This window comes from Camarhynchus parvulus, chromosome 4 (assembly GCF_901933205.1).
Source record: "Camarhynchus parvulus chromosome 4, STF_HiC, whole genome shotgun sequence".
Lineage (NCBI taxonomy): Eukaryota > Metazoa > Chordata > Aves > Passeriformes > Thraupidae > Camarhynchus > Camarhynchus parvulus.
This window is the reverse complement of record NC_044574.1, coordinates 62,779,754-62,799,921: the sequence shown is the minus strand read 5'-3', so window position 1 is coordinate 62,799,921 and position 20,168 is coordinate 62,779,754. Positions and strand designations below refer to the sequence as shown.

The 20,168-nt window shown below is 43.3% G+C and overlaps 1 protein-coding gene across 3 annotated transcripts in view; it reads right to left on the bottom strand.

Moving 5' to 3' along the window:
* UGT8 (UDP glycosyltransferase 8) overlaps positions 1–20,168 on the bottom strand; it is a 35,206-nt gene that overhangs the window by 8,565 nt on the left and 6,473 nt on the right. For 2 of the 3 annotated variants that reach the window (XM_030946967.1, XM_030946969.1), the window contains exon 2: positions 10,443–11,266. In XM_030946967.1, coding sequence (XP_030802827.1) covers positions 10,443–11,264 — 822 coding nt within the window. In that variant the 5' untranslated portion in view covers positions 11,265–11,266. Of the gene's footprint in view, positions 1–10,442; positions 11,267–15,468; positions 15,520–20,168 lie in introns of those variants that run through there. The other variant, XM_030946968.1, reaches the window with a different exon arrangement.

Here is a 20,168-nt window from a genome sequence, read left to right as displayed (position 1 = left end):
ATATCCAGACCAGAGCTGGATGATGCCTGGCCAAAGCTGAAGGAGAGGAACCTAATGCTGTCCTTGGAGCTTCCTTTAGAATGCTAAATTAGAAAGAATGAAATTTATTCCTCAGGGTCAAAAATGCCCAGTGCCAACCTCAGGAAGACCCAGAGAGTTTGATCTCAGCTTGGTGCGTTTTGACATCAACTGCAAAGTTCTTTCCTACCCCAGATTTTATCTGTGTTTTCCATGGTGCTGTTAGCAAGAGGAATTGCTTACCTGCCCTCTGACCTGCAGCCCCTTCCCAATCTGCTTCCCCAGAGGCGTGATGGACATCACTGCTGCAGAAAATCAGCTGCAGACTTGTCAGGATGAGGGTTGTTCCCACAAACATTTGTGTCATTCCTGGCATAACACAGCCCTGATTTAAGGGGATCACTACAAATGTAGGGAGCTGGGTAAAAATTAGGCTGTGGAAAAGAGGGAACTAACACTGCATCCTCTTAAGAGCTCCCTGAGTTTGTGATCTGCATGAGTCCATTATTCCCAGGTCCTTAAACTTACTGTAATTATCTCTGTGACAGCTTTTCAGCATGGAATTTCTACACAGAGGATCAAGTGAAACTGAATCCAAGCCAGTGGCATTGCCAGGCCTTCAGTTTTAAGACATATCTGAGCGTCCTGGTACAATCAGCCAGGCCATGGCACAAAGCCGCAGTATTTTCTTGTATTTTGCCTGTTCTTTGTGCAGTATACAAGGTGTAGCTGTGATACCCACAGCAGATAAAGAGCAGGCTGTGCTCTTGGCACATCTCTGAAAGGGACTGAATACTTCAGCAGCACTGTTACTATGGCTGTGAATGTCACTTCATTCTTGCATGTACACTCCTAATGATCACCAAAGAGAAGCTGGGAGCAATGCTCACAGAACCTGAGCACTGGAAAAGCACTCACTCATGCCACAGAACAGTTTTTTCTGTCTACAATTTCAGCAGCCTTCAGTCACCTTCCTACCTTTCCAGTCTCCAGGGCCATATTAGCCCTGACATCCCCCACAGCAGCCTCGATGAACCCACAAAAAAGCCCTCAGAGACACCCAAGTTCATGCCCATGAACTCACCCCTTTCTTCCCCTTAAATCCATTTACACTTTTGACCTCCAGCACATTCTGCCCGGCGATCTAATTACTCTCTGTATGAAAAGGCACTGAGTCAGGATGAGTCATTAGAGCCACCCTCATTAGAATCAGCATTCCCTGTTCGGGCAGCACTTCACAGCTCCTGCCTTGCAGCACACTCGCCTCCTTCTGCCCACTTTAAAGAATTTCCAGGTTTCCTATAAACTCAAGATGGTTTTCTTTTAACACAAGGAAAGGAAATGACCATTTTGGAGAAAAAAGTCGGGGGAGGGGGTTTGTTACATGATGAGCTGCTTTGAGCCTTCCTCCAACTCTGATTCAAACTTCAACTGAGCACAGAAGTGAGAAGTTAATGTAAACTTAAGATATACATCATCAGGACATGCACTTCTTTAAATGGCTCTTTTTTTCAGTGACTGGAAGAGAACACCTAACCCTCTCCCTCACACAGAAATATAAGCAATTTTCAGGTTTTCTTAAAACCGAGGCAAGGGTTTTTCCTTCTAAGTCCTAGCACAGTCAAGAGACAACATTGCCTCGCTGAGGCTACACTGCCAACTTGACAAACCCAGCAGTGACTTAGAAACAGGGGTCAGGCTCTTCCCTCCCAAACCAGCAATCAAACCTGAAGGAATTATAACCCCCAAATCTGGATCAACTTGACAGCAAAACTGCCAATAGAAATGTATAATGAACAATCAGAACAGGCACTCCCAAAGCTGGGTACATCATGTCCGTTGAAAGTGTAGGCCTGGCAAGCCTAATACAGCCCACCCACATTCTGAATTGCACTGTAAACTATATTTCCAGCTCAATTTTGCTTTTCATCCAGTTACAGCTTTACACACATTCATAATAAAGGACCACCTAATACACATATTATAACCAATTCAAATTTTCACTTGAACAGTTTAAAAAGTAATAAATAATGCAAATATCACCCAATACCTATATTAATTACCATTTTCCCCTAAGTTATTTTAAAAACTAAGAAAAACTGCATACTAAAGCATAAAAACTTAAAGGGCCTCTACTCAGAGCACTGTGCCCAACCCTGCCAGGTCTCTGCTTGTTTCCATGCAAGTTCTGTGCAAATCCATGTCCTTTAGGAGAAATAGTACAGGACTCTGTGCTTGCATAGGGACAAGAAGCACTTATTGATCCGTGCTGTACTATAGGAGCGAAGGGGGAGGAATAAAGACATAAAATCCATCTTTTGACCAGTGTGAGACAGGAATGCTATTGTGCCAGCCCCACTGTGTGGGCTTTGTTCTGCCTGGTTGTCTAATTAGCCATTCTCTGCAGGCCGCGGTGCTGAACACACAGCTGTGAGCAGGGAGCGAGGGCCCAGCTGGCAGTAACCAGTGGTGCCTAATACTGAGCTTTGTTTCAGATAAACAAAGTGCACAAACACAAACATAACCGGGTGTAATATCCGAAGCTTCCCCTGTTCAGCTGCTCCATTCAAATGTGCAATAGCACAAACGCCTGTTCTTCAGATATGGTTGCAAACCACCCTTTCCCCAAGGCAGAGCACAGGCATCCTATGCAACTTCTCCTACAAAATGCTGCTTAGAGCAGACAAAACCAGATCTATTTTAAATTAAGAAGCCACATTAAGCCATCTTTAGGAAGGAGATACTCACTGATAAATTAACAGAAAGGTATAAAAACCATTTTTTTTTGAGCGCCCAAACTTTTCTGCTGTCCTCTGAATAGTACTTCTCTCATGTGACATAGTTCAATTCTGCATTAATACATTTTTTCCAGATTTTACTAACACAACATATCAGAACAGGTGGTCTAAGGTCGTACAAGTGCCCTTATACAACCTTTACTATCACAAAACAAATGGAATCATATCATGTAACCTGAAAGTTATAAGCCCCTATAATTCCACAGCAAACTCCAAGAAACTATCACTCCAGGCCCAGTAAGCTGCTTGTATTTGCTTGCCATGAATTTTTAAGTCAGTCTAGAACCAAAAATAGGAGTTTCTATTTGCTCGGAGCAGCAAAGGACACAGAAGAGGCCAGTGCACACAGAGGGCACGAGGCAGAGGATGGAGTCAGCCTCCCTGACTCCGCACACCCAGCTGCTTCTGCTGGCTCCACACCACCCGGCGCCTTGCTCACACTCCCAAGGTGATTTTCCACTGCCTGAACTCCTGCCTTTTAAAAACCAGGGCCACCAGGCAAAAGTGATTCTCCCATTTTATCAGGACTCACTCCTTTCCCTATCACCCATCTTAATTAAGTTTTTAGTTCAATTAAGAGCAGACACGCAGCTCCCAACAAGGACAGGATCCTCCCAAGCCCCCATGTCCCTCTGCATTAATGACAAGTTAATCCTTCTCTTCCCTGGGCTTTATTAATGAGTTCTACCATACAAAAACTGCATGCAGTTTTCACACAAAATTCACACAATTTTCTCATATTCTGTAATTCATACTGGCACAGAGTGAGCTAACTCCAGACACAATACCTTGCGCCCATTAAAGAAGCGTACCCAAATTGTGGCATTAGACTAAAACTCTGTTTTCTTGCTGGCTAAGAAGAAAGAAACTTGCTACCTGTTGGGAAACAAACTCCAAAGATCTGAACTGTTTCCTATCAGAAGCCCAAGCATTGCTAAGTACGGTCACCACATACTAATCTGACATTGCTGTTAGCATTTCCAGTATTAGACACAGATTGAGCCCTGATGAAACAGACATTTTACTGTCATATTTTTAAACTAATTATTTGGTGGTTTTATATATACACCGTGTATCTCCCTTCTCCAAAACATATGAGGTATAGAATTAAATTTTAAAAAGTCTTTAAAATCCTACCAAATTCTCCAGTGCCTAAAATGTTCTATTTTCTTATCCTGGACATTTACTGCCTTTCCTCATTTAGCATCCAAGAAGGACAGCAAGCTTAAATCCATTTAACTTTGAGGAGGAATGTAATTCACACTCCAAACCAGAGTGAGGAAATGCAGTCCCCCAAGCCTTTGCTGCTTTACCTGAGCCCCCTCTGGAGCTGCAAGCATATCCAGGGAAGCTCTGGGAACAGGCTCTACCCAGAGCTAGAGGTCAACCAGGAAAGTGCCGCACAAGGACTTCCCTGGTGCAAAAATCCATTACTCACCAGAGCTCTGGCAAGCACCCTGGGAAAGCAACCTTGCCTTTCAAATGAATGGGAGGAGTGGAAAACAAGGAGCTTGCCCTTCAGGAGAGGTTATTAAAATCACTGCAGAGGGATCCTCACACCCAGGGTTCCAACTGAAAACCTTGCTGGCATTACCCCACAGGCAGCATTCTGTTAAAAACACCCCCAAAACCACCTTCCTAAGCAGGAATGGAAAACTTGATTATCAAATGGAAATGCAAACCAAGGTCTTAGCAACCCTCTGAGCTGCTCCATATGGAGGAAAAAACTATACAGGCTTTAAGAAAAAACAGTACCAAGTATGGAGACTGTTTTTACTTATTCTGCATACAGAACAAAGTCAAATTAAATTGGTACAAATTCAGTAAAGAAGAAAATTGACAAGAAGCTAAATTATAAATACAGACCTCTGTACTACAGATACTGACATACAGCCCACCCATAAATCCACATGATAATCTCATTTAACTGAGAAATTTTGTCGGTCATTGTTCTAGTATGACACCTGTGCTCTGTGGATAGTAGGACATAAGAACTCTAAACTGGAGCTTTAAATCCTTTAATCTAATAATTGCAATTTCTTCTTCATTTTCCTCTTCAGATACAACAGCTTTTCTTTCTTCCTGGGGTTGACCTCCTCCCTTCTCTTTTTTTTTAAACAGCTTTATAAATACATGTAAAGTGTGTACATATAAATATGCATACATATACATATGTACACAATACCCATATATATATTTATATTGTATTTGTATAAAAAAGCCATCAGTCACCACAATTTCTTTGGAAATGCTAAGGTCAGCTGGCTTCTGAGCCTGTGTAAAACCCACATCTTCCAGCCAGACTCCCCTTGCTCAGGCTAAGCAGCAGAACACGCTGCCTGCAGAATTCCCCTTGGGAAGGCTCAGGAAGACATCTCCTCACAAAGCTGAGACACCTCATCCTCCAAAGCAAGGTATTAGCCATAAAAAAATTATCCACTTCACCTTTAAGCAACTAGGACATCTGAAAAGCTGTCTTGATTAATGATTTTTTTTTCAAGTCAGTAATATTAATAATTAGGTTTGCTATTTGTAAATGTCAAGTTTTGAGCACATGCCAACTTCCCAAATTATAGGAATATGGTACCCAAACTCAAGGATATTACAAATACCCCAGGAAAAAAGAACACCCTTTAAATTAAATTCCTATCTTCTGTTTTATGTTATAAATGGGAGAAATATGGGAAAAACACTGGCTTGTTATTTGTCCTCAATGGAGGTCATTCCTCAAAATTTCCAAGAGACACTCAGTTAAACCACTGTGTGTTCCCAAAATGAATAAATCTTGTTAGTTTGTGTGTTCCAATATGAACATGATAAACTAGAATATTTAAAACCACAAAGCCTACTTACAGGAGTAGCTTAATGAAGTGTTGGGTTGCTAGGGGTTTTTTTTGTACGAATGAAAAAAAACAAAGCCACTTCTCTTGGTTTTAGCTTTCAGCTTTCATCATCTGACCTATCCAACATCTAAGGTCTGGAACTTCTATTTTCCATTCCCAATAGAAACAGCTGCTTGAACTCAACAAATAACCAGCCTGGACTGTCATCCATGAACCAAGTAAACTTGCTTTTTGATGGGCAGCACAGGCTCACTGAAAGTTTGGTGCTCCTTGCTCAGCTCATGGGATGCCAGCTTTACGCCTGGCACATGCACCTGGAGAACCTGCCTTCCTCACAAATTTAACTGGAGACACAACCAAGCTCCGAAATCAGCCTTGTGTCCTTTTCCCTGTGTCTTGCACTAAACAGATGCTGAGTCACATTTCTTCCTAAGTTTAAAATGCAGCAGGTACAGCAGACTAGACATGGTTCACCAACCCAGTTCTGCTGGAGCAGCTGAGACTGGACACTACAGTTTTAGGACTGTGGCTACAACTCTTTCTTGTGGATCAAAACATCAAATTCTGCGGGGAAGAAGCTTTATCTAAAACCTAAAATTTCAGAGCCAAAAGACATGATCATACAGTTCAGTACAGAATTCACACAGTGCTGCATCATCTCCACCATCTTTAAAAGACTTTTTGCCTCCCCAGCTGACAACCACATGCATTTCAGAACAGCTCTGGAATTGCTTTACATCACCAGGAATTTACTGTCCAAACAGGTCTGTAAGAACCATTCCCTGGACTTTAAAAATAATACTAAAGTGATGGTGCTATGCCATGCACAACAATCCACTGCTACAGTCTGCAAGGGCTTATAGATATGTCCTTGAATCTGAATGAAGGAGAAAAGCCAGGTTTCAGGAATACAACATCGCTTGATTCTCCCACCTCTTCTTCAAGATACATATCAGTATCAGCTAACACACCTAGTAAACATACAGCTGTCAGCAAGGCTCAGAGAGGGAAAAAAACCAAGAAAACAAAGCAAAAAAACCAAAATACTTTTTAGTGAAGATATTTCAAGGCACCTATTTGCTGCATAGACTTTGATCTGTATAATAACGAGCTCAGATAAGAGACGTCCACAGAGGAGTGAGGAAGTTCCTGTAATTATCTGTTGACAGCTGCAGCTGTAAGGACAAGTTATTACTCCAAAATGAGAGCACCCTCCTCTGCAGCATAAATTCAGTTTCCTCATGGACTGAGTACTTCCCAAGGCAGCTGCTTGGAGCAACCCTCAGCTTCCTGCCCTGATTCGGGGACTTATCAGGCTGATTAATGCCTGGTATGCACCAACCTGGTCACAAGGTAGAAATGCCAGAGAAGAAGTTTCCCAAAACAGCATCCCTTTAAAAAGCCAGCTTCATTCAGGTCCCCCTGGAGAAGTGTAGTGAGGAAGAGGCAGAGGAGCCTGTGATTTTCCTAATGGCCAATGACAGTTATCTGCAAAATGCTGCACACCATACCCTCAATAGTTTAAGGCACTGATGACCTTAAGGACTTGATAGCCAGTCTGTTTCTAGCTTTTCATCCTTTGAGGCTAGTTCTGTTCACACCGTCCTCTAAATTATTCAGCATATGGTTTGATGAGATATGCACACAAATCCTGGACTCTGGACCCACCACCCACAAGCAAAATAAAATTTCACAGGCATGTGGGATAAGTCAGCTTAACCATCTCCTCATCTTTTACTGAGCAGCACAGCACACTTAGTGCAAGAAGCACCATCCAAGCCCAGTTTAACCCGTGAAAATGTCACACTGGCTCTCACACACTCTCGCCTGTGCAGAGCTTTGCAAAGCCACCATCGGCCCTCCCAGCACGGCAGAGGAGAGTGACAGGATATGCTCGGCTTCATCCCCCCGCAGCAGGGATCCCAAAGGGCGATGTGCCATGCCCAGGCACTTCAGCTACCGGCTGCCCTGCCAAGGAGGAAGCCCAAGGCGCCGCAGGCAGCCGGGCAGAGCGGTGACCTCCAAAAGAGCCGCTGCTCTCGCCGCTGGCTCCCCCTCCTTGGCACTGCGACTTCCCGAGGGACACTGCGCCAAGCGCAGCCCGACACCGGGGCACTCACTGCCCGGGAGGGAGAGAAGCAAGCAGGATCGGAGCCTTCCCCAGGCATCCGGGCAAGCTGCAACCCAAAGGCACGCTCGCAGTTCGTATGCCACAGCCGGAGGCTGCCACGTAATTGCTACAGAGCTCAGCAGCAACTAGAAATCGTGCTTGACACAAGCTAACTGCAGGAGCAGAAGGGACCATGTGCCCCAGGATCGAAATATTAATGCAGATGGGACAGCAAAGCTGGGTCAGGTTATGTATTTTTACAGATACACACACGTATATATAAAAATACAGTATTAACACAGATGACCAGCAAAGCTGGATCAGGTTTGTTTCCCCTCACACTGCTACACAACATGAATATTCAGCAACCACTGCTACATGCTACCTTTAAATCTGTGCTTTTCCAGCTTTTCTTTCAAGAAGTTCAGGGAACATATGCAGAATCTGAGCAGCCACAAAACAGAGCTACCACATCCCCTGGAATGAAAGAATGGCTGCCATGTAACACCTTAAATGATCTTGACCTTTATCTCCTCATTGACTGCTTGTTACCACCTGCCTCTTATTTTTAACATGCTGCTTATGAACAGAAAGCTAGAACTTTTAACTTACATGTTGGCATTCCATTATGATTAAACAAACTACTTGGTTATTTTTGGTGAGGGAGAAAAAAAAAAGGAATGAACTATTGACAACACAGGGGTGCCACTACTGAGGTGCCCAGGTAGTCTCAGCTGGTATTTTGAACTTGAAAGAACACCCCTGATTTTTTCCCAATACTTCTCTAGCAGACAAAGTTAGCTACTTACAGGCAGTTTTGGTGAATTCAAGACACCTGAAATACTTTTAATAACAGCTTTAGTGGGCACATGTGTCCTGCTACATGCTCCCCTTTTCTAATCATCGTCCATGGGCAAGAAAATGACTTGAGAGAGCTGCTGAAGCATCACCAATTCCAGTACAGAAACATGAACTCTGCTTCTGGCTCACCTTAATGCACCAAACTAGAAGCTGCAGAAAATAAATTAGCCAAGGCTGCTGCCTTGGAGATGCAGCAAGAGCAGAGAGCAGCCGCAGCACACGCTACCCGCACTCGCGGCTCTCATCTGCCAGGACAGAGGGACGCTTAGGAATTGCATCCAATTGCTCAGCAAACACAAACTGATTGCCCAGTAATTTACCTACAATACACACCACAGGGGGATGTGTAACAGCTTAGGCATGGACAAATGACAGGACAAAAAAGCAATGTGCTCACTCGGTCCCTCTCTCACTTTCAATGAAAACTCATGCTTCAAACACTAAGAAAGAATTGCCTGATCAAATTGAAAAAGTAAATAATGTCTCAGCTCACTAATAATTATAGGCAGTTTCTTTCCCCCTCAGTAACCAATATTTCCCACCATTTACTTGAAACAGACACTACAGGTCTGTTTTAAGGTCACTGTCACTCCTGTTACGCTGAACATCAAAAGACACAAAACAGACAGCATTAACCTCATTGCCCAAATTGAATATGCAAATACCCTTTTTCTCTTACAGGAAAAGGAAATATTAGTCTGGAAAACAAAGGAAAAACTCAATCCAGCCAGCAGAGTTTTCCTGGAGGGAAAAAAGGGATGAACTTTTAGACAGCACAAGGGTACCTTCAGTCTGCTTTCTCAGGATACCTGACCCTTCCTTAACACAAACACACTGATGCACATGTGGAAACAGCCACTTAGAAGCAGCACTGCTATGGTCATCTCTGATGACACCCTGGAGAACAGACAATAGGACTTTTCATACAATAACCAAAGGCTGAAACAGCCATTTTAAGAAGCAAATTGTTGAGCACTGCAGGTCTACCTAGCCCTTTGTATCATCCAGCCAAAAGCATCCATTAAAAATCCCCTCCAATTCAAGATCTATTTGCTTATGCACACATAAAGCAAAGTGCAAATGACATTGTTCTCTGTGAGATTGTTCTGCCCGTCACTCACCACTGTATTGCTCAACAGAGGCATTCTTAGGTATAACATATCACAGTTCACTGAACTAATCAAACTTAATAATTAATCTGTGCAGCCAGGATTCCTGGAGCTAGTCCAGTCACTATCACGGTTTCAGTCTGAAGTTCTGAGCCTGATGTTGTGCACGTGCACAGTAAAAATTTATATCTGAGTGCAGCCTTAGTGCTATTTTGGCCAACTCTTAGCTCCATTTCTCACTTGGTACAGTCTTTCCAGGCTCATGTACTCCTAGTCTTAAGAGTCATTATCAAACCCTAAGGGAGGCACAAAAACAAATACCATAAAAACACCCATACCATGAAGTTACCTAGCATAAACTATCAGCAGCCTTCTTTAAGCATAAACAGTATTCAAACATTCTCCCTCAGGTTCATTTTAAACCAGGTCTGGTTAAAAGCTACTGATGTGATTTCCAAGGCAGAGTGCACTGTTTCTCACCTCTAGTGCAGCACTAAACACCTCACTCAAAAGCTAAATACTTCCTGCATCCAAAAATGATTAATTTTCTTGAATTTGGGACCAACAGTTCCCCTCACCACCACATGAAGTGACTTCCACAGAATATTTCACCGAGCAACAAGAACAGGCCCCACCTGAAAAATCACTGGCATGAGGTCAAGCAGAAAGCACAGGAATTACTGTAAAACTCAGCAAACCTTACTTCTGGCAGAGGGCTGGCCGGCTTCGTTAGAATTCCTCCCACATAAACAACGTTGGGTAGCGTAGGTCTCGGAAACTCCAGCGCTACATCAGTACAAAGCATCCACAGGCTGGATCCATGGACCAAGTCATACATGGACCGCTCTGGAAGAACCTTGTGTTTCTGCATTATCCTTTCATATTTTGGCAGAACCAAAAAACTGACTCCAAATCTTGAAATAAGATAAACAACAGTATTTTTAATCCTCTCGAATAGGTTCATGTGATCCGTGAGCAGCGAGTTAAATTCTGGAACGTAGGACAGAGGAGCTGGAGCACCCACTTCTGCTGGATACCAGAGGCCAGTGGAAAACACGGCGTACTTAACCCCCAAAAGATGGGCTATAACAAATCCACACATCTCGTTGGGATCTACCAGGAGCAGGTCAAAGTTCTCCTGTTTGAGGGCACGCATGAGGTTGCGGTTGCCGACGATCATGTCGCAGTTCTTGGAGTAGTGGTCCAGGATATCGAAGAGCTCGAGGGCGGTCAGCCTCCCCGAGAAGATACTCCTCATCTTGGACTGGAGGAAATCATCCGAGGTGCTGCTGTTAAAGATCCCTGGGTAGCGCTGCAGTCTGTAGTGATTAGATGGAGGAATCTCTCTGCCCTCAGAGAGGAGAAACACTGTCTGGTGACCTTGGTCATGCAAGGCTGAGGCCAGAGTCTTGAAAATATAAAGATGGCTTTCAAACATAATTGGCGGCACAACAACGATTTTGGCAGCCCTCGCTATCCCAACAGCACTCCACAGGAGAATGAAGGCTGGAGCGTACGGCTTCATAGCTGCAAGGAGAAATAAGAGCATTACATCACAGACAACAGGACTGCACTTTGCTGCTTAAGCACACCACCCTTCAGTTTGCATGGTTATGAGTCCTCCTCTGATAGTTACCCACAGGCTTCGAGTTGTCCTCCTTCAAGCTGCAACTTTACTCTGATTTTAGCATAACATTTTCTGGGGTTTTGTTTTCACATAAGCTAACAGGACAGAGAAAATAGAGGACTTTTTTCCTCCTAAAAGGACATGCAAATTCATGCCATGTTTTTCTTTAATATCAATGATGATCAGATACGTAGGAGTGGAAAGCAAAAAATCAGGTAGGAAGATGCTACCACTGAGTAAGAACCAACTTAGAGCCTCCAAAACAAGAACAAGTGTAATAACAGGAGTTAGTACCGCACACATGAACACTGCAACTTCCACTGAAGCATTTGAACAGGCACTTGATTCTCAACTTACTTAAATCAGCACTTCAATGCCCACTTGAACACCAGCCCTACCTATGCTGAAAAACCCCACTGCCATCCTGAAAGCACTGTTCCTGACAGCAGCACACTGCTGGGGAAAGGGAAAATACTGTTCACACATGGCTGGGTGATTTAAAATGCTGTGTGCAGCAGAGGAAAGCAAAGTGCCTTAGAAGCACAACAAGGACATGTCAGAAACTTCTCAGTCACCATCACCCTCCTAGGACAGAGCAATGAGTAAAAGCCAAACCAAACAATCTGCTCTTCCCTCGTGCCAAACCAATCCAGGTGGAAGCCTGAGTCTGTTGCAGTGTCCTTTATAAATAAAAACAACAGATAACACTGCTACTCAGTCCTTCTTATCTCCCTATGGTATAGCCAAATAACCCTCCTACAACCCCCCTCCCTGCTGAGATTGCTCAGGACTTTCTCTTAGTTAATGTTATATGGGTTACCAGCTAACAAATAGAGCATCTCATCTTTTATATAGCTATTTATAAATTACTATATTCCTATACGCTTATTACATAAAAAAATATAAGGGTTTTTTGAGTTATATTACTCTGTAGTGAGTTTTCTGAAGGATATCCTTTTCAGGTAGCTGTAGGCAGCAGTTAGATCTCACCTGAGCTTCTTTTTCCCCCAACTCCCTCAGTTACTCCTCACAGGACTTATTCTCCAGATCCTTCACCAGCTTCACTGGCCTTGTCAGGATGTGCTCCAGCACCTCCACATGGTTCATGAGGTGAGAGGCCCAGAACTGGACACAGCACTCGAGGTGTGGTCTCAAAGGGCCAACTACAGAGGGAGACTCACTGCCCTGGCCCATGCTCAGTTATCCTGAACAGGACCCTGCTGGAGGGTAATGCTCCTTAGCCAAGAGAGGTGTTAGGAAAAGTAAGCAAACACGGTTCACCAATGAAACATCCAAGAAAAATGATTAATCAAGCTCAGAAAAACCCCAATATTAATTCCATGTCCCCATGCTAGAAGCGTTCCCACGGTGTTGAGTTACTGCTCCTGTCAACAAGAGCAATATTACAAAACCATGAATGGAGATGCAGGACTGGGAAACTCAGTTATGTTTTATCAGCAGCAGAAATCAAAGGTTCCAGGAGCCTGCGGGCTCCTGAGGATCCAACACGCTGCCACAGGCCAGCTCCACTTCCATCTCCTGATCTGAGGCCTAGAGCACGGCACAGAAGAGACAATCCTTAGCCCTAAGGCATAGTTTCCATGGCTTGGGGTGACACATGTGTCACCAAAAGCCATGGGAACTACAGCTATCCTTCCCTAGGATGTCGACAGCGTTTCCCCACTGCTTCCTGTTCCCACACTTACCTGGCAGCCAAGTTTTAAACAGCAATCACATGGCACCTTCTACTCCTTGTGAAGGTATTATAAATACTAACAAAAAAACCTGGCAATATAACTAAAACCATTTACCAAACATTATTTTTTATTTCTCTTGCAGCGTATCACTGTCAAGAGATGACACAACACACTTCCCTGGCAGTCTCTACCTTGTGATATCTTCAGAACTGCTAAAACAATAATCACTTCTCAAAAACCTATTATGCAACTCCCCTTTTCAACATAAGCACCTTCCACAGGAGCTGGAAAATATATGTACAGGACCTGCCAAGCCATAGCAATATTAAACACATGATGCTATTAGAGCAATGCCAATTAAGTGACATTTTTACTGGGGAAAATTGCATTGACCTTCTATTGAACTGGCAGGAACCTGCAGCCTCATCATTTCATACCCTGGCCAGACGGAAGTAGGGAGCTCAGGTTTGAATTCTGCTGGAACAAGGGCAATAGGTAACAGCATTCTGTAAGCCAATTAATCACCAGCCTAATTCCCATTTGGCAGACTGGGACTGGGGAATGGGTGGGTGCCTGGTGCCATCAGCAGGGAATCAACACACAACCACCCAAGCTCAGCTCCAGGCTCTCTCCCAGACACTCTCCCACTCCAAGGGCCCTCAGCAGTGAACTCCCCCAGCCCAGCAGGTATTGCCCTGGGACACTTGGCTGTTCCAGTGGGAATTTCTGCTTCAGCTCATCTCCCCAAGCAGCAGGCAGTGCCCAGGCACAGAAGACTTTACAAGTGTCAGGACAAGGCCAAGGGGGTGCTCAGCTGAAGCCAGCTAGTAACAACCAGAGCTCAGGGATTGTTCCTACTAACTCCCAGCCACAATCCAGCTGTCAACTCCCAGAACAAATAACTGGCCAAAAGAAATAAACAGGATCAACGTCCAATGCAACTGCCTTCTGTTTCTGCATACCAGAAGCATGAAAGCAACTATCAGGTGTCCTGAGAGAAAAGAGGAAAGAAAAGCCCAGAGACACAGAATGATGCATTTCTCTAAGATGGTTGACAATATAAAACCATTTTGTACCTCTATCTTAAGTCTTTCTTCTTAGGATTTGCCTCCATTAAAGGTGACTGTTTTGGCATCTGAGCTGGCATGCAACATCCTTTTATCACAGAGGGTGAAAAGGAAAATCCAAATTTGCTAACACTTAAAAAAACGCCCAAAACATAACACCCAACCAAACAACATCCATAAAACCATCACTGAATTGAAGCCATTCTTTTCAGCCAAAAAGGCCCAAAAACAAAGATATGGAGAAAGGCCAGTGCAGAGTGGCATTACAATAGTGAAACCAACTACTCATTGTAAAGGGTTCTCCTATTGGAGCATAACAAGAAAAAGTTAATGTTTAACTTCTTGGTATACCTTTAACTTTATGAGCAGCTGTTGGAGTAAGTTTAATGACCTCTCTGTGAGGGTTTTCAAATGAAAGATGAAGCGTGAGTTTTAAAGGGTTACAGAAAATCAAGCACACTCCTGGACAGTCAGACTGTTGGAGCAGTTTTCAGCTGACCAAAACACTTCTAAATCACAACTGTTTTTTTTTTAAGGAAGTATTTTTCCATTCACCCAGAAGAACCAAGCAGAACCTACAACACAAAGTGTGACTACACAGAATATAATTAAAATTATATTCAGACTTTCAGAATTAAAAAATAGGAGGGAGGATCTTCTCCCCCTTTCTTCACAAAGTTCTGATACTTGAAGGCTGGGCAATGTGGAAATGAACTGAATGAATGGGAAATAAGCGTAGTGCTAGCTGACTTGTAGAATACTAATTTAAACATTAAGACTTAATGTCATTTATATAAACATCAATCTTAAATTATCTTAGATGAATTCCAAGTAATAATTGGTGTAGCAGTCAATTACAGTCCTAGAACACGTACCCAAGATTACATTTAGATTTGCTGCCAATCCTTAATAATCTGCTAATCACTGCTAATAGAACTTTTTGGCATGTTTGAGGGCTTTCTCCTGCTTTACACTCCTGGCTGCCTACCTGCTCTTTCTCAAACTCAGAAATAGCTATTTTGAAGCCAGCAATATCATTATCCACATTTTCCTCCATGGCAGAGAGATCCAGAAGCAGAAGAGGCTCTCACACTCACCTCCATCCAGCACAGCCTGAATGCAAACTGCTCCCACATTTATCACTACTCAAAAGATTAAACAGTTCTTATACGTAAGGACATAAAAAGTCCTTTTTATTCACTAACCAAGAACACTCCTGACTTCAAAAGCAGCAAAGGAAGTTTGACAGAGCTTCAGTTCAGCGATGCAATCTGCGTTTTTGAGTTCCTCCCTTCCATTCAGCCTTTCTTTAGATCTGTTAAGGTTTGCTGAGTTTACCTGGGCAGTTTGAGCAGGACCTCTGCTGGGAAAGGTGCCCTTCATCCCAAACAGCAGCCTCCTCTGACAGCAAAGGAGCAATCTCTGAGCTGCTGATCACTCACCTTACCCAAAGAGCTCAAATTACTCATTACCATTCCACAGAGACAGCACAGGTTAAAGGAACAGGCTGCCACCTCTGCAAGCCCAAACCTGGGAGCTCATTAGCAATGAAATGACTATGCCCAAATGGAAAGCTAATGTGCGCATCCCAGGAATATTATTTTTTTTTAAAGCAGGGAAATGTGAGATTTTCATGTAATTCAGCAAACCAGCAATTGCCACAGTTGTGGTGCTAACATACAGATTTATTCCCTCATCTGGCTCTCAGGATTGTCCCCCTCCCTTTACTACACCTCATTACACAAAACTCCTTATTTTAGAAGGAAGAACACAAACTCTTGGAGCTGTAAACTCCCTAAAACTTGACATTACTGTCTGAGCCAATTGGAACAAAAAGGCAGAAACACCATTTTTTCATTTTACCTTTTTTCCAAAAGAAAGGTGTATTTAATCAGCAACTAAGTTGCACTAAAAGCTGCAGATCTGATGCAGTTTTCACATACGTAGAGGGACCTTGACCAGTTTTCAGTTAAATACAGCAACCACCCATGCCAGGGTGGTCTTCCCCCAGTGAGGCATATTTGGCCTTAGTTATCCCACCTGAGCTCAAAAAACTGGAATCATGAGCAGGGCAGTGTCACCTCAGGAGCCAATCCCACCCCACCATGCCCAGCTGCAGCCTTCACCACTGATAAAGACAAACAGGGTGTCCATTCCTCTCAAGATTAGATGCACTGTAGCTGTAGGAGGAGACACATGGTTGAAAGCATAGCAAGAGAAATGCTGAGGGAAGCTGCAGAAGAACTGGACACAGAGAGCACTACAAACTGCCTCTGGGAAAAAAAAAACCCATAAGCAGCTGCTGATTAGAGTTTACTACTGCTCTCAATAGAAAGGAAGCATTAAAACAGGGAAAGAAATGACCACTGATCCCAGATTGTTGCTTGACATTACCCAATTGAGTGCCACTCCAGCCCTGCCCACTCCAAACTCCATTGACATGAGTGTACTTTGTGTGCAGTTCTGTTTGCTTTAGCTGCTATTAAAAACAGTTTTACTGGTAAAACATGATACCCATCCTCCAGAGGCTTGTGAACACCTCACTTACACAAACACAGAGCCAAGCCCTACAACCCAGGTTGCCTGACCAAAGGCCCTGTAAGCAAAGCCTTTTATCAAGCCCCAGATAGGCAGGAATGACTAACAGAAGGCACCGGCAGTTAGGTATAATGCTGAAAGACAAATAAAATACTTCAAGACAAAGCGAAGGTTTCACTAGTACTAAGTACAGGATGATTCTATGCTAAAAATGCATGTACTCAACCCAAATCTTAGCTGTGCCAGCCAAATACACGCAGTTGATAATAAAGACAAAGTACAAATACACATACACACAAATATGCATGAACTGCATTGATTCCAAACCAAAGGAGTGACCAGAGAGAAGAAAAACTCTTCCCTTTTACACATCCCTCAACATGTCTGATTTTTCATGTTTCCCTCAAATACTTCAAGATTTAATAGCACTCCACATCAGCATTTTTTGGTGAGCACCCAGAAATGGTACCTATGTGAGGAAATGCACTGACCAAATTATGTCTGACAGCACATCACAGAATATAATTTTATCATGGAGACAGGAAGATTTTATTTAGGGGCATAACAGACAACAGTAAGGAAGACCATAATCTTCAAGCAAAAACTTGCCTCCTAACCATTCCTTTAGGCTGGGAAATGTAAAACATGTTCTTAGCCCATAATACTGTTTGCTGTGCTGTACATATTCCACAGGCAATCCAAAATACCCTAACCCTTTAGAAGCATTACAACATTACAGTCAGCATTGCACAAGCTGACTTGAGGCAGTGAATTGCAGTTTAAGATTAGGAAGCACTAGGTACTAGGTGACCTGCGTGCTGAAGAAGCGGCAAAAAAGCACCAGAAATGCAGAAACGTGCAGAGTCTGGGAGCAAAAAATCAGGAAATCATCTGGGAAGAGACTCTGGCACCAGGCATTGTACAGCCCTTGGGTTTATGTCCTTCGATTTTCTTTATCACACATCCTGTTACTAACTGCTGAGGCACAGTGTATGCTGTGATTGCTATTCTGTGTTGCAATGTTTTAGATGAGTGGTGTGATTTGGCTTCCAACCACAGGCTCCTTTTTTCGACTAAATGAATAAATTAAGAAATTAGTAAGACATGTGTATCAACAAGAGCAGGTTTTTGCATTTGCTTTGTAGAGTGTCCCAAACAACAGCTCCTATCCAATGGCTGAAGCACTTCAATGAGTACAAGAACATCTCATCCACAGACAAAAGAGGAAGATTTATAGGCATTACAATCCTCTGTCAGACTTACTGTGTCAGCTATGCAAACAGCAAAGGAGCTATTAAGAGGGAGTCAAAAGGATATGCAATTTATGAAACCACTTTTAGTAACCACTTACTGTATGTGCAACAGGTTTTATCAAACACTGAAGGGTTTTATCTAAGCTTTTGTACTCAACCTTAGTAGAAAAAGGATTTTAGAAATCCTGACTTCACAGGCAGCATGGCAGAAGAGGCACTTCTTCAAAATAAAGGTTCTACAGTTTATACACAACATATTTTCAAAAAGCATGCCAGTAGATGGATCTGTCAGAAGTTACATGGGAACAGAACTCCTATGCAAGGCATTCTGTCCTACTGAAATAACTTTATAGCAAGTGACCAAAGTATAACACTCCTGGTAACACTTCACCACTGGCTTTTGGAAAGAAGTGCTCTGTGGTTCTTCATGGTTACAGAAAACTGCCCCAAACTTCTGAAAAGACTGATCATATCTAAAAGGATTAAATGCTTACAAATATCATCTTTATAAAATGGTTAGGTTCTAAATTACTCAGGATTTCCAAATCTATTAAGAGCAATAATTTCATCTTTTAATCAAGTCCCCTATAAACCTGCATGCTTTGGGCTCATAATGCTGCAGTAGTGACTGTATCAGCCAAAATCTGATTTCCCCGAGAGTCAAGGATTCAACTCTAATTAAATATTTTCATAAGGTGAACTAAGTCCCAGCAGGGCCAAGGCACCTTCCACTCCACCTGACCTACATTCCTTAACACTCCATGCACTAAAACTGAGCAAACAACACAGGAATTATAAACTTTACAAAAGGTCAGTATTTGTACAAGCATCCATTTTCCAAGTTCAGCCCAACTAACTCCATGGAATTGAGTTTCATCAAGATTTTAAAACCTGTGAAACATTAACCTCTGTAGACCTACCAGATAGGGTAATCAAAACAAATCAAAACACATGGAGTCATTTTAATAACCCAAATAAGAACGAATAGAGCAAGGACAGCCAGTCCTTTTTGTACTGTTTTGCACCAGGCATCTCAAACAGGGCATTTCAAGATCCCTATAATTTGTAACACTTTACAAAGTGAGGATTAGCAAAACCAAGCACTCGCACACTGCTCCAAAACCAGCGAGTCTTCCACCAGGGCAGCCTGACCGGGTGTACCAGCGGCTCGGATTTCTCCGCATTGGCGCTCTCCGTGACACAGCCCTGCTCCTTGCTGCCCGTGGTTATCCCAGCCCTGGCACCTTGCAAAGACACCTGCTGCCTGCACACAGCCCAGAGCCATCTGTTTGTGATGAGACACACACACTCCTGGTGGAGAGATTTGTCTGCTTCATGAAAACAACAGGAGAACCTTCCCTGACAAATTACACCTCCTCCTTCACAGCTACCAGGAACTCACTCTCAACACTGGGTTTTGGCAACAACATCCAAGTCCCTTGACAAAGTCTCCTCAGCTCCTGGAGACCATTCCTCCAAGCACCCAGACCTGAAACCCTAAGTTCCTCCACCTCCTGCAGCCATTTTGCACTAGAAAGAACCAGAGATATTGCTTTGACATCAGGGCTGGGGCTATCAACAGAGAGGAGCCAACAGGTTATTCCACATTTCCAGGGGACACCAGTGCTGGTGAAAACATTTTTTACCATTCCTGTTCCTGCTGTGTGACCACTGTGCCCTCAAGAGCCCAGGAACAGAATAACTCACCACAGGACTAAGTGCTGAAAATACAAGGAAACTGTCTACCTGCAGAGAGGACAAGGCGTAAGTGCCACAGGAGCTGATGGAGACAAAGATGCCTCCACTGAAGGGTCAAAGCTGCCCATGGTGTCTTTGCTCTCACACTGGCATCAAGACAGGCTGAAAGAGCAGCTGAATGAAGTCCTAGAGAGATGGAAAAAGGAAAAAAAGAAAAAACCTCACTCTGATTTTCAACATTTGAATTAATGACTGGATCAGCCTTGCTGTAATGACCCTCTGAAGAAGGGGCTGGAAGAAATTGCAGTGCACTTTGCTGTGAGCCTAATTCCTTGGTGCCTGTAGTTATGTGCTACCATCACCCAAGCATGAATTTTGGCTCATGAACAAGCCCCAGGGCCTGAGACAACATTAGTTTTAAAATGAAACCCATTTTACTGGGATTTTCACTTAACTTAAATAATTATTGGGGGGATGCTTTGCTTTTCACTCCAGCTGGCTTCAGCTTGGTACAAGCTCTCCCTGGTCACGCCATCACATGACACCCAG